This window comes from Ceratina calcarata, unplaced genomic scaffold (assembly GCF_001652005.2).
Source record: "Ceratina calcarata isolate Rehan_Ccalc_2016 unplaced genomic scaffold, ASM165200v1 scaffold53, whole genome shotgun sequence".
NCBI lineage: Eukaryota > Metazoa > Arthropoda > Insecta > Hymenoptera > Apidae > Ceratina > Ceratina calcarata.
Genome location: NW_017176451.1, coordinates 1186117 through 1197983, shown reverse-complemented (window position 1 = coordinate 1197983; position 11867 = coordinate 1186117). Strand labels below are relative to the sequence as shown.

The following is an 11867-nucleotide window of genomic DNA, read 5'->3' as shown; positions in this document are numbered from 1 at the left end:
CTACGTGCGATTACAAATTCCAGATTAAAAACCCGATGAGCATTTTCTTATTAAGAAACTCCTGTTATCGCTGCCGCATCCATCGGCTATAGATACGCGTTATTTATTAACAAGATGATAATACTTCTCGGAATTGCGTTAATTAAATAAAATTAAATTACTTATCGCAAATCCGTTTGCGATTGATTAACCCATTTGCATCATATGATGGGGCATAAATCTTATAGCAAAAATGGACACAGTACTTCATGTAATGGTGCAATAATTGAAACAACATTTAATATGATGATCGATATGATAATTATTACAAAGTTTTATTTAAAAATTAATATAATGCGTGTATGCATGTGTACGCAAATGATGCAACTGAGCTGGCCATAGATGAAATTCTTGGGGATTTATTAAACAGCGTATGAATCGCAACCGGTAGGATCGAAATCCATCGATCGATGATTTACGCGCGTGTTTACTTGTTAGCGTACGTGTTTACATTTTTTTTACCGAGTGCCGCTCGAGCGCAGTAACGAAAACCACGACCGTTCCTACTCCATCGAGCATTTCGTATTCGTGGTTCATCGTATCAGGACGTTAGCGTTATTCGACATGAAGAGTCTGTGCTGCATAGGACTATCTTTGGCAACTAGAATTATCAGCACCTACTCGATGGTGAGTGAAAGATAATCGTCGCCGAACCGGTTCGCCGGTAAACGCTGTAAAATTATCGTTAGATCTTCTTCACCACGTGCAATTTGTTTTCATCGTATTCTTCTAGTCGGTCTCGATACTCATGATAAACTTGCTAATGAGCAACTATTTCTCAAGAGTAACGGACGACGAGTTCTTCGATACGGCGGAAGGTTGGGGTCTCCTCGGTTTAAATTGGATGCAGATCTTAAGAACTTCGCAGTTTGATAGGAAAGGTTCGTTACCAGAGGTGTGGTAAACTCTTCTCTAGATTACTAATTAACCAACGAAATTTGTAGCTCAGACAGCTGTGGTGTTCTTCCTCGTGTACGCGATATCGTTCTTTCTGGCCAGTGCGTATCTCGCCTTAGGATCGATTTCAGTGAGTACACGTACTTACTACCATACGTGCATATGTATAAGTAGATGAGAAAGAGACAAAAGAATGGAAAACATCACGGTCGTGTACGGAATCGGCTAGACTTTGTTTGAAGAACGTATTTTCGGCACGTAGTAGCCTTGCTTTAAACTCGCTAACGATCTCGCTAACTTCCGCGTACGTTCACAGAGGAAACCTAAGTGCGCCGTGCCTTGGATGTATTTGCAAATGATTAGCATAATAGATCAGTCCGTGGCGCTGTCTATTCATCTGACGCACGGACTACAATACGATGTTTACGATAAATCAATATGGTACATTCCGACGTCCAGCGTCTATTTACGTAAGTACATTAGAATTTCTTATTCAGCTCTCTATATGTAGTGCGAGTCCGCAATCGATGATCATAAGTAGACTGCGCATCTTTTAGCGAAATAAAACATTTGTAAAAAATTAAATATAAATAGAAAAATCTATCGAGAAATCACACTGCTAATTTCGCTTTTGATCTTCTCCACATGTTTCGATATTACATACAGTCACGATGTTTCGATAAGCGCATCAAGTTCATAGTCTAATCGTAAGCGTTTCTTCTCGATACAGTATTGAGCGTTTACTTGTGGACGATCGTGCAAGCCACTCGAAAGGAATGGGCGACGGAGCAACAGTGTACAGATTTACCATTAACGGAAGTCATGTCACCGCAGGACAATGGTAACGGGCCGAAGTCGCCGTCCTTTCTCTCGCAGAACTTCTCGTTATTCGAGTCGCCCACGATTTTACCGAAGTAGCTAAAAGCGATATTACGCGCAAATTCCAAAGACAAACTGTGAACGTTTCGCGTCTATTTTCGTTCGTTTCGCCAGAAAAACGATCAAGGATCAAGGCAAGACTAATTGTCTAGATAATTTCTGCGTAAATGTTCAAGTACCTTTAATGTTAGCGAGTCTATTTATAGCTACAAGCGTTTTTAAAGCGTTAATCAAAATCGACGGTTGTTTCCAAGTTAGGCGCATACGAGTCTTGCATGGGTAGCTCGTTTTTTTGTTGCTTGTCCCGATGCCCAAGAGCAGCTCCGTTTCTAGGAAAGATTCGAATCTTAAGTCCGCATAATAACCATTGATCACTCGCCAGTAATGGAACCGCGGCGAACTACTAGAAATACGAATCCCGCAACGGGGAAAATGTATAATAACGCGAGTAACTCGATAAATCAGTCCGGGGATGCGACTAATAGAGTGTATCAAATGCGCCCGGCGGCGGACCGTGGCTGCATAGGAAATATGAGAAATGGTCGCGTTTTACGTCGAAATACTTTTAAACTTCCGGGGATTTGAATCGCGCGCAAGCATATTCCCTGTACGGAGACCGGCGTCTCCTCGATGGAGGTCGATTTGTCCGAAAATGGTCGGAACTTTTCACGAAACTCCCGAGAATAATGACCGCGCTGCACAATGCCCGATAGAAAACGCGATTTATCTCGGGCATTCCGAAATATCACGTGCCTCCACGCGATCGACTTTATATCCTTTTTGTATAAATGGAATTAGTTTAAGCCGAGAGAACGTCTCGCCGACCTACGGATAATTTTTGTCGATAACGAGATTTGTCGGAACGTACAAATTGACGCTCGCAAAAACTTCGGTAAGCTTCCCGTTGAACGATACGGCTGCGAGCACGGGGAGGCAGGCGGCGAGGTACGCGATGTGGTTGGTTGGTGGTGCTTTTAAAAAGAACTGAGCGAGCCAATTTGTAGGCTGTCGCAAACTTTTAAAACACTAGTTGACAGCCGTGTCCCGCCCCCGTCGCAGTTTCTGCACCCTCTCCGACGTTCGTCCAACCATCCAGAAGGATTCCAACGACTTTTTCCGTCTTTCTCCGTCGAACAGCGAAACCCACCCCCGTGTCGTGGAAGCCGATGGATTGTAAAATAAAACTAACTTGGCTCTTTCGTGGCTCGGGGACGGAGTACCAGCGAAATCTTATTCCCTCGGGACTCTTTTATTTTCGTGTACCCCTTTTTTTCTACACCAGCCAGCCAGGGCGCAATCGCGAGCAGGGTGGGTATCGGTGAGTCGTGTTCACTCAGGAGAAATGAGAAAGTTTTTATCCGAATTTAAAACCAATCGGATATTGTAGCCATCTGCGGCTGTTACGTTCTTAAGTCACTTCCTGTGTAAGTTTTACGACGTCTAATGTATTATCGATTCCCTCGAATAAACGGAATAAACTTATGAACTGATTCATCTTGGAAAATATCTTTTCACTGGACGGTGTTTACCATTTTTCTTGGGATACTTTTACGAATATCCGAGGCTCCGGGGAAGCGAAGTAAGTAAGTAAGGGGGCGGACGCACGTATGCCGCGCGTAAAACGTGCCGCGGCTGTAATTAATCTTCTTCTATGACACTTTGGCTGGTTACTGGGCTGAGCTTGCCAGGAGTCTGAACACAACATCCCACTTAAACCCGACGCCCAGAAAACAATTAATACGAAATTGATTAATAATTATTGCGTCCCAATTTCGCTTCCCCTTGTCGCACCCCAATCTTGCCAGTCACATAACCGTGAAAAAACGATTTTCCCACCGACAACGTCAAGCTGTTGAGCAATGCGAAACCTCATGGTTAATATTCGCATACAATTTCAGACAAATTGTTGTTTCATTTTAAATTGATTGCTTGTAAACCATATTTGTCTGCCTGGAATAAGAGAAAATCGGACATAAAAGCGTCGGTTCAACCCCTTTTGCGACATTTCTTCGTTGGCCGCCAAAAACGGACAGTCGATTTGGCATTACTTTTCCAGACAGACAGATTTTATTGATCTGTCGCTATTCGTTCTGAGCGAGCAGAGAAGACGCATGCGAGCCGAACGAAAGGGAGGAGGATAGAACAGCGGAACTGAACGCCCCATAAAGCTAACCAATGCTAATACTTCGCTATCTCCGCAGTGGCGTCCTTTTGCGAGCGCGTGCTTTCCGGATCGGTCGCACGGGTTGGAAAACTCGCGACGCCGCTGTCCTGGACCGGAATCGGCAATAAACGCGTAACCGAGCCTAATTCGTAATGTTGGCTCAGTCATTGTGTCCCATTGTGACTTCTCGTCCCCCGTTACTCGGGTGGGGACCACGAGTATAATGCTGGGGTTATCGCAGGAAACTGCCAGTAACGACCATAAGAGCTCTGTACTCTTCCGAATACGTTTACCCATCGATCCCTTCCTCAAATCAAAATTGAAACGATTATCTTCCCGATTTACAAATTCTTTAGGAGAAATAGTTAGAACTAAGAATAAGGAGTTTGTTTGCCAAGATTGAGTAGGAAACGTTGCACGAGTTTAGCATATGAATGAGAGGATACTTCAGTCGATGTATAATTTTTTTCTGCTCCACCCTCGCGGATATCTGAAAAGCGGACCGATGACCCTTCCTGGCAAGGGAGAAATCGCATTACTTTCGAATTTCTCCGGGGGTGGCACGTGTTTTTTTCTTTCGTAGAGACGCAGCGGGAAGCGCGTCTCTACGAAGGAAGTAAATTTGTGAACACGATGGACGAGCGGGCACAATGGTTGCGTTTAATAGTACATTAAACACGATACAGAGCGATCTATCCCCGCGACCACCGTGACAAATTTTCCTGGACAATACCGATGGACGAATGTATTAGTGGGCGAGGGATGGGCGGCACGCACGTGCGCGGAATTCATTGACCTTCGCGTCATCTAATGTGTAAATTCCATTTGCAACCCTTGATTTAGAGCAGGCTTCTTGCCACGTTGGAGAAGTGTAAATTTCTTCTAGTAGGCACAGCCAGCCATTACGGATCGCGCGATATTTCATTTCGTACCACGTACTGTACCGTCTGCGAGTAGCTAGATTACCGCGATCATTATCCTCTCGAAGAAAGAACTGGAAGCGAGTTTCTTTCGATCGAGCTTCCGGCGTTCCCAACGAGGTTTCGCGCACGTGTGCCCGGAGAAATCGAGCGATACCTCGTTACCACGTAATTGGCAATTGCTAATTCCCGGCAATTGACCGTAAGATGTAGCCTCGATACAACGTGCTCCCACGAGCTTCAAATAATTGAAACACTCGGTTCGCATTAAGCTGGATATCCACTTATATCGTATCATTCAATTGATAAGGTGCTGCGGTAACGATAGGAAGAAGATTTGACACTCAGCTTAAAAGTCTTTTCCTACATGAAATGTATCATTCGCATACGTTAAAAGGAGTGTCATATATGAAAAGCAGAGATCGATCTTTGTAGAGGCGATGGATCGACGATTACTTAGGGACAGAAGGAGGGTCCTGTTATCTAGTCGGTCGATTCAAAGTGGCGGAAGCAAGCGTGAGGGGTGGACGGGGGCGGAAGGAGCCGGTTTTTCGAGAATGGCTGCCGTAGGTGTCGAAGGGAAAGGACACGGGACTTGAACGAGGCCGCAATTAGGCGGTCCCGGGGTCGACGAGCAACGACGAGGTCGGGCATTATGCAAAGCAGATTTTAAATTTAGATGTGGCCCACCGTGCCCACGCTCCACGCTCACATACAACCAGAGAAAGAGAGAGAGTGAGACAGGCTCGTCGTCGCCACAGAAGGAACACGGTCGAAGACACGCGAGCCGGGTTCGGGCTGCGCGAAGCGTGGGTCGTGTCGTGCTCGACAAATTAGCGCGTTTTAAATCCAATCCGAGCCAAGAAGGGGAGGGAATCGTTATGGACGACGACGACAGAGCGGAGGGATACTCGACGAGCTGCTTTGCATTTCTGGCTTGCTCGCTCGCGTACGCGCGCGCGAGCCCAACATTTGAGGTGTAAAATATTAAATCCAGGCGCCTCCACCATATCGCCTACGTCCTCGAAAGAGAGGTGGAGGCGGCAGAGGTCGGATGGAAACGGAACGCGGACAGGGGAGCGAGGAAAAACGGGGTGTCTAGATGGAGGTGGATATGGCGAGGGCGGCTCTGCGGCGCGCACTCAGCGAGTTTACATTTAAATGTAAAAGTGCCGAGTGCTGCTGCTAGGCGAAAGCTGCTGTTTTGCATTCGAAAGCTCATGATTGCCTCTGAGCTTTGCTTTTGACGTCGAGCGTTTCTCGTTCGCCGACGGACGACGGGAGATCGTTCGCGATGCGTCAGCTATACCTCTGTCTCTCTCTCCCTCCCGCGCGCTTTTCGTTTCGGACAGATGGAACGAGCTTAGAGCTTCCGGAAAAATTGGCGCAAACGGAATCGGTGATTGTTTCGAACCGGTTCTGCTTTCCGAAGCGAGTGTGCCAATTAATCAACCATGCGTGGCCTCGCGAACAAAGCGAGCCGAGGTAATTGTCGCTAATTTATTACTTGATTAAACTCGTTAAATCGAAAATAATCGTTTTTATCGAAAGTATCTTAATGAATTGTTCGAATTATTTACATTAGTATGTATAACGCGAATTTTTGTTCTTCTGAAAAATATAATCGTCGTAGATTTTCGTTATGCGGAGCGTACGAGAGTACGAGCGCACCCACACGCATGTACGATTTATTTCCGGGGTCTAATCAATTCTTGGAACAGAACGGAACGGAACGGAATGGCAGACACACGGGATTACGAGCAAGCTAGCTCGCTGTTATTCTTCTAATATGTATGTTTCTTATGAGCATCGGTAAAAGGGCTCCGTGCAATTTCCTATGATAGATCGAGTCCCGCGGACAAGTTCCATTACGGCCAGCCTTTGAATTATTGAGCTGGCAATTCCCCGGCGACACGCGGGACACCCTGCATCAAAGTGTCAACGGGCTCATTAAGCCTCCAAATCAGGTAAACTAAAGCGTTACCCTTCAATTCCTCGATAAGTGAATTCCCTCTTTATTAAAAAGAGAAATACTCGATATCGATAGAAATATCATCTTGCAAATTTTCTGCTCGTGCATCCGAAAATTCGAGCCCAAGACCTGAGGGGCATAAAGTATTTAAAACTGGGGACGATCAAAGTGGAAAGGTACACCAATCGGGCATTGCTCACTTATTTTTCAACTATCTTCACGGTTTAGGGGGAACGAGCATTTGCATTCTAGCTGAAAGATCGGAAAACGGAAGATGTTAGATAAAGATTAGCCCTATCTGTAATCCCTTGAAATAGGACCTGTTACTGCAAACTGCGGTATCTGGGAACGCGATCACCGACACGGGGAGAGACAGAGATCGCTATCTGAAATCGCCCTTCTAGTCCATATGCTGGGTTAATAAGAGCCCTAATAACGAGTACCACCCCATCGATACGCGGCAGGGGCTGTCACTAAATATTTTTCTTCCTCAACGGTTGCTCTGGGAATTCGGCCGTGTCGATGCTCGTACAGATGTATCATTACTCTCACGAAAACGTCGTCCCTTCAATTTTCTTCCAGCTTGAATCGAATGAATGCGTCGGTGAGACGCTTTCAACAAATATTTAAGTATCTATTTCAATTGGTCGGAACCCGGTTCAGACGAGAACTTAGGCAAACATTTTTTTATTAATTCGTCGCCACTTGAAATGCAAATGGGCCAATCACGCGTCCGGAAGGTTGGAGCGACCGGGCGCTTACTCGAGTAATTTATTCGTAAGGGCGTTAAAGTTTCATAAGTCGTGCACATAAAATGCACTCGAGAGTGGAGAAGCAAAGGTGTATATAGCATCCAGCCATCCTTTTCTCTTTCTCTCTCTCTCTCTCTATCCTGACGCGGCAGAAAATTATGCAGATGGCGGAGAAAAGCTTTGATAAACACGACAGTCTCTGATCGTTATGCAGATCCGCGCCACTGTAAAATGGCGGCAATCTCTCCCTCTCACTCGACTATCCATCCCCTCTCTTCTCTCTTTTGCCTCTTCCGATCCTCCCTAGTCTCGCTGGACCCAGGGGTGTTTCAGCTTCTCACCCTCTTCCCCGTTCTGTTCCTCTTCCTCCTCCTCTTTCTCCACTTTTCACCCTCTCTCCTCCGGTCGCTCGCTCGCCCTTCTTTCTGTTCCGGCTCCTCCACCTCCGCTCGTTCCTGATTTTCACACCCCGGGCCGCGGTATTACCAGCCCAAGTTGAGGGTGGAAATACGCACCCCCTGCCTTGTTTCCGTGGCGCGTCTGCGCCGGCTTGTACCACCCGATTGTATATATGCACTGCGATTTCATTGGAAGATCGTACTGCCACTCGAAGACACAAGCGTCCCAGCTACGCTCGTACACATTCGCTCGCAGCAGCCAGCAGCGGAGACGAACTCCCGGCAGTCATCGAGACAGAAGTGCACATATACTTAGCGGCCACCCTATTCTGAACCACCAAAATGGTCGCGAAGCGATACTTTCATCGCGGCGTTCGCCGGATGGTTTAACCAGCAAATGATTTCATCTCTAATAAAGTGTAATTAACAAAATAAGAGAGAGGCGACTGAAAATGCTGAATACTGAACTCTAATATTGTATGCTTGAGCATCTCTTAGGGTAATTACGAGCGAATGTTTCATTAAGGTAGAACGAATTCGCTGATGTCATCAGGTGAAATCAAAAGCTTGCCGGTGGTGCCGGAACGCAATTACGGCGAAACGCAGGGGTCTAGGTGTCGGGGCCACCCCTCCGTAACGGTTCTCGAAAATCCATTTTGCCGCGCGTTTAAAATTTTCATCGGCCGACTTCAATTCTCCCCCGTCATCGAAACTCGTGTTTGCTCGCACGAGCAATTAACAATTTCCACGGGAACGAGGCAGAAGTTCCACCTCGGTCGTTGCTTTCTTTCGTGCGAGCGGCTCGTCTTCCTCGCCCGATGTTTTATTCATGCACATCGAGCATCGAAAGTGTTCGTGCGGCCGATCGACTGCGTTTAAGTGCGCAAACCGCCTTTCCTTGGAACCATAGAATGCTTTAACGCCCCGCTAATTGCCCGGATACGAGTTGCGAACGAGAGTTTCGCTGAAAGCCTTCCATCGCGTATCCTCTTGCGATCTCACCTTCTTCTACGAAGCTACCCTAGCCATTTTGTGTAATCAGGAAAATGATTGTTACGCTGAATTGTTGTACAAAAAGAGGAAACCTCCTCTTCGCGCAATCAACGTACTTATTCGCGAATTTCCCTGGAAACGCGACACCCACGGATTCACGCGAAATAAAGTTCTTTCGACGATCGGTTTCCGTGTAACGTTAGCAGCCGATCGATTTTGGAAGAGCCTCTACGCCGCCGCGCTGCGCCGCTCGCAAACAGCGTGGCGGACCAGTTTTTCGCTCGTAGTTTGTTTCACTTTCGCAGCATGCATAATGCATGAGAGGACTTTAAATTCTGCACGCGTCGCAACAAATCGTTGCTTTCGATAATACTCGCTCATCTTACTATGGATAAATTCAGAGGAACGCGTTTAACGCTCGGTAGAAACTTAGAAAAAAAGATACCTGCAATTCGTCGGATTATGACGATATCTCGAGAAAAATGTTTCACGGTTTGCTTTGTCGCTTGTTTGGAATATAAGTAGAGAGAGTCATGCGGCTGAGACAAGTCTCGACCAATTGGTCAACATATCAGGAATACTCGGGGCGTGGTTCAGTTAATAGACTCTCGACCAACCGTTCTCTCCTTCCAATTATTATTTAATTACGCTAACTGCCTAGGCCCTCCGATTTGCTAGTCGCTCCGATCATTAAAGCCGACTAAAACTCTTCGCAGAATTTTAACGGAACGTGACTGAAATCCAAAAGCATCGAGTTGAGTAAACTGCAAATTATCTTAATGATTATTACTGGGAGACAACTCGGACTGTTTCTTATTACTTCTCTCTTCCTATACAGAACGGAATGAATCACCGAAGTAACGATTAGCATAATATCGATGAAACGATTGCTTACGCGAGATCGTGGAGCGTTACTTAAAAGTGACGCGGATGGTTCTCTCGTTTCCCGTGCGCGCAGGAAAATTTTGCAAAATTATGCAGTCCAGCATAACGTAGCAGTTCAGCGGCGGGAGAAGAGTAGGTGCATCGGTCGGTACACGTGAGCATAAATTGGCTCGCCGCGAAATTGGCCTGACAGTTTAACTATGACAAAAGCACAATAGAATGCGCCGTTTCCTGAACGCAGCATGCGGCTGTAATTTCTCTGTCTGTCCATCCATCTCTCTTTACCGCGTACTCCGGTCCTTTCCGCGCGTTTCGTCTCTGTTTTTCCCACCCACGGCTGTTTTCCATCTGGCCGTCTCTCTCTCTCTCTCGCTCGCTCTCTCTCTGTGCCGCGGCATCTCCGTTCGTCGTTCGTTTTCAAATGGCGGATATCGCGGACAGTTTAATATCGTGTCACGGAATGCTCGTTAGCGGACGATACTTTAATCTAATAGAAAATAGACGTTACGAAATTACATGTGCAGTTTCTGTTCGTGTTTTTTTTTTTTCTGTCAGGGATTCTCAGTGCTTCCGAACTTGAGAAATTAGAAGCCTTTACCGCGTCGCATTAATTTTCTACGAGAAATCTGTTGTTATGCGTATACACGCTGATTCCTGCGACCGTGATTAACCGAGTACCGCTGCTGGGAAATTAACGAGCCATCTCGTCGATTAAGTCGCCGACTTCCTTGAAAATCGCCAGCGATTCTTCTATGTTAACAGACGAATTAAAAGAGAATGAATGTAATGTCTCAGTCGTGATCGTTGTTCATTTTCAAATAGAGACACAATTCGCGTGAATAACGATAATAAAAGTATACAAAAATTTTATACAAACGCACGGAAAAGGACTAAAGCATGAGATAGTCGTTACTGTCAGAGGGAAACGTTTCCGTGGGCAGTGGTAAAAGGACGAATTTTCCACGAGGAACCCGGCCTGGTTCTAAGTGGTCGTCGTTTGATGACGGTTATTACCATGATGCGCTGTTTCCTGCGACCGTGAGTATCTTCCACCCACACGTCGACAAGAAACGGCTTGCCCGGATCGTCTGTATGTGCCGGCTGCACACACGACGACGATGACGACGACGACGACGACGACGACCAACACGTAACGACCGATTCGTGCTTGTAGAGACCGCGTATAGATGTTGGCTGACTGAACACAACCGGGGAACACTTTGTACACTCTGTTCATAACTATTTCAATTTATTTTCTAATTTAATAAAAATTTACATAACAATAATCATATAACTATAATCGCACATTAATAGCATCTTATGAAAGGTCATACAATAAATCGTGAAAAGTTTCAAGCTTTCAATGAATTAATGCAAATAATTAAATAATATTTCAAATACGAAATTAACGTTCTTTAAACTTGGAAATTTTTTACATGCATTGAAATTTATTATGATCATTCATATTCGTAGAACGCCTCATTCACTTAAGGATTTTATAATATGTATGTATGTATGTCTTAAGACTTGAATGGGGGTGTACTTAGTACATCTCTTTTCCCGCAACCGCGTATTTCGTCATTATATAATATACTCGTTTACGCAGACAGAACATTATTGTTGCAAATATGTCATTAATGTCGGAAATCAGCAGCCCGTATTGTAACCACCCTTGCGTGATGCGGTTTTCGAGATTTCGCTTTTACGTGCCCCAACGTGCGCGTACCTGTACGTACACACATGCCCGCTGTACACACGGATGGTTGCCTTCTGCTCGCCGGAAGTCGGCAATACGTTTCTGCTAAACGAATCCCTGTCAGAGCCAGAGTTCTCAACTTCTCAAAATTGTCATTCTCTCTCATTTCTTGTCTACCAACATCAACCGTATTCTCAAGAGACCGCCGATTTTTAGTACTTTACAAATGTTCTAATGTAAATGGCCGAATTTTTGTTCACATCACATTTTCT

At 45.7% G+C, this 11867-nt stretch overlaps 2 protein-coding genes across 2 annotated transcripts in view; both read left to right on the top strand.

The window, feature by feature from the left end:
• The window catches only part of IntS10 (integrator complex subunit 10), a 37799-nt gene that overhangs the window by 16188 nt on the left and 9744 nt on the right, over window positions 1-11867 (top strand). The window lies entirely within an intron of this gene.
• Window positions 294-3309, top strand: LOC108628572 (uncharacterized). The gene is made up of 5 exons (XM_018030578.2): window positions 294-666; window positions 773-920; window positions 984-1066; window positions 1253-1406; window positions 1667-3309. The coding sequence occupies exons 1-5, from the start codon at window positions 604-606 to the stop codon at window positions 1852-1854; spliced, it is 636 nt and encodes a 211-aa protein (XP_017886067.1). The 5' UTR covers window positions 294-603; the 3' UTR covers window positions 1855-3309.

Coding starts and splice junctions, on each gene's coding strand:
- LOC108628572 (XM_018030578.2), top strand. CDS start 604: ATGAAGAGTCTGTGCTGCATAGGACTATCTTTGGCAACTAGAATTATC. Junction 921..983: donor TTCGCAGTTTGATAGGAAAG/GTTCGTTACCAG, acceptor CGAAATTTGTAG/CTCAGACAGCTGTGGTGTTC. Junction 1,407..1,666: donor GACGTCCAGCGTCTATTTAC/GTAAGTACATTA, acceptor TTCTCGATACAG/TATTGAGCGTTTACTTGTGG.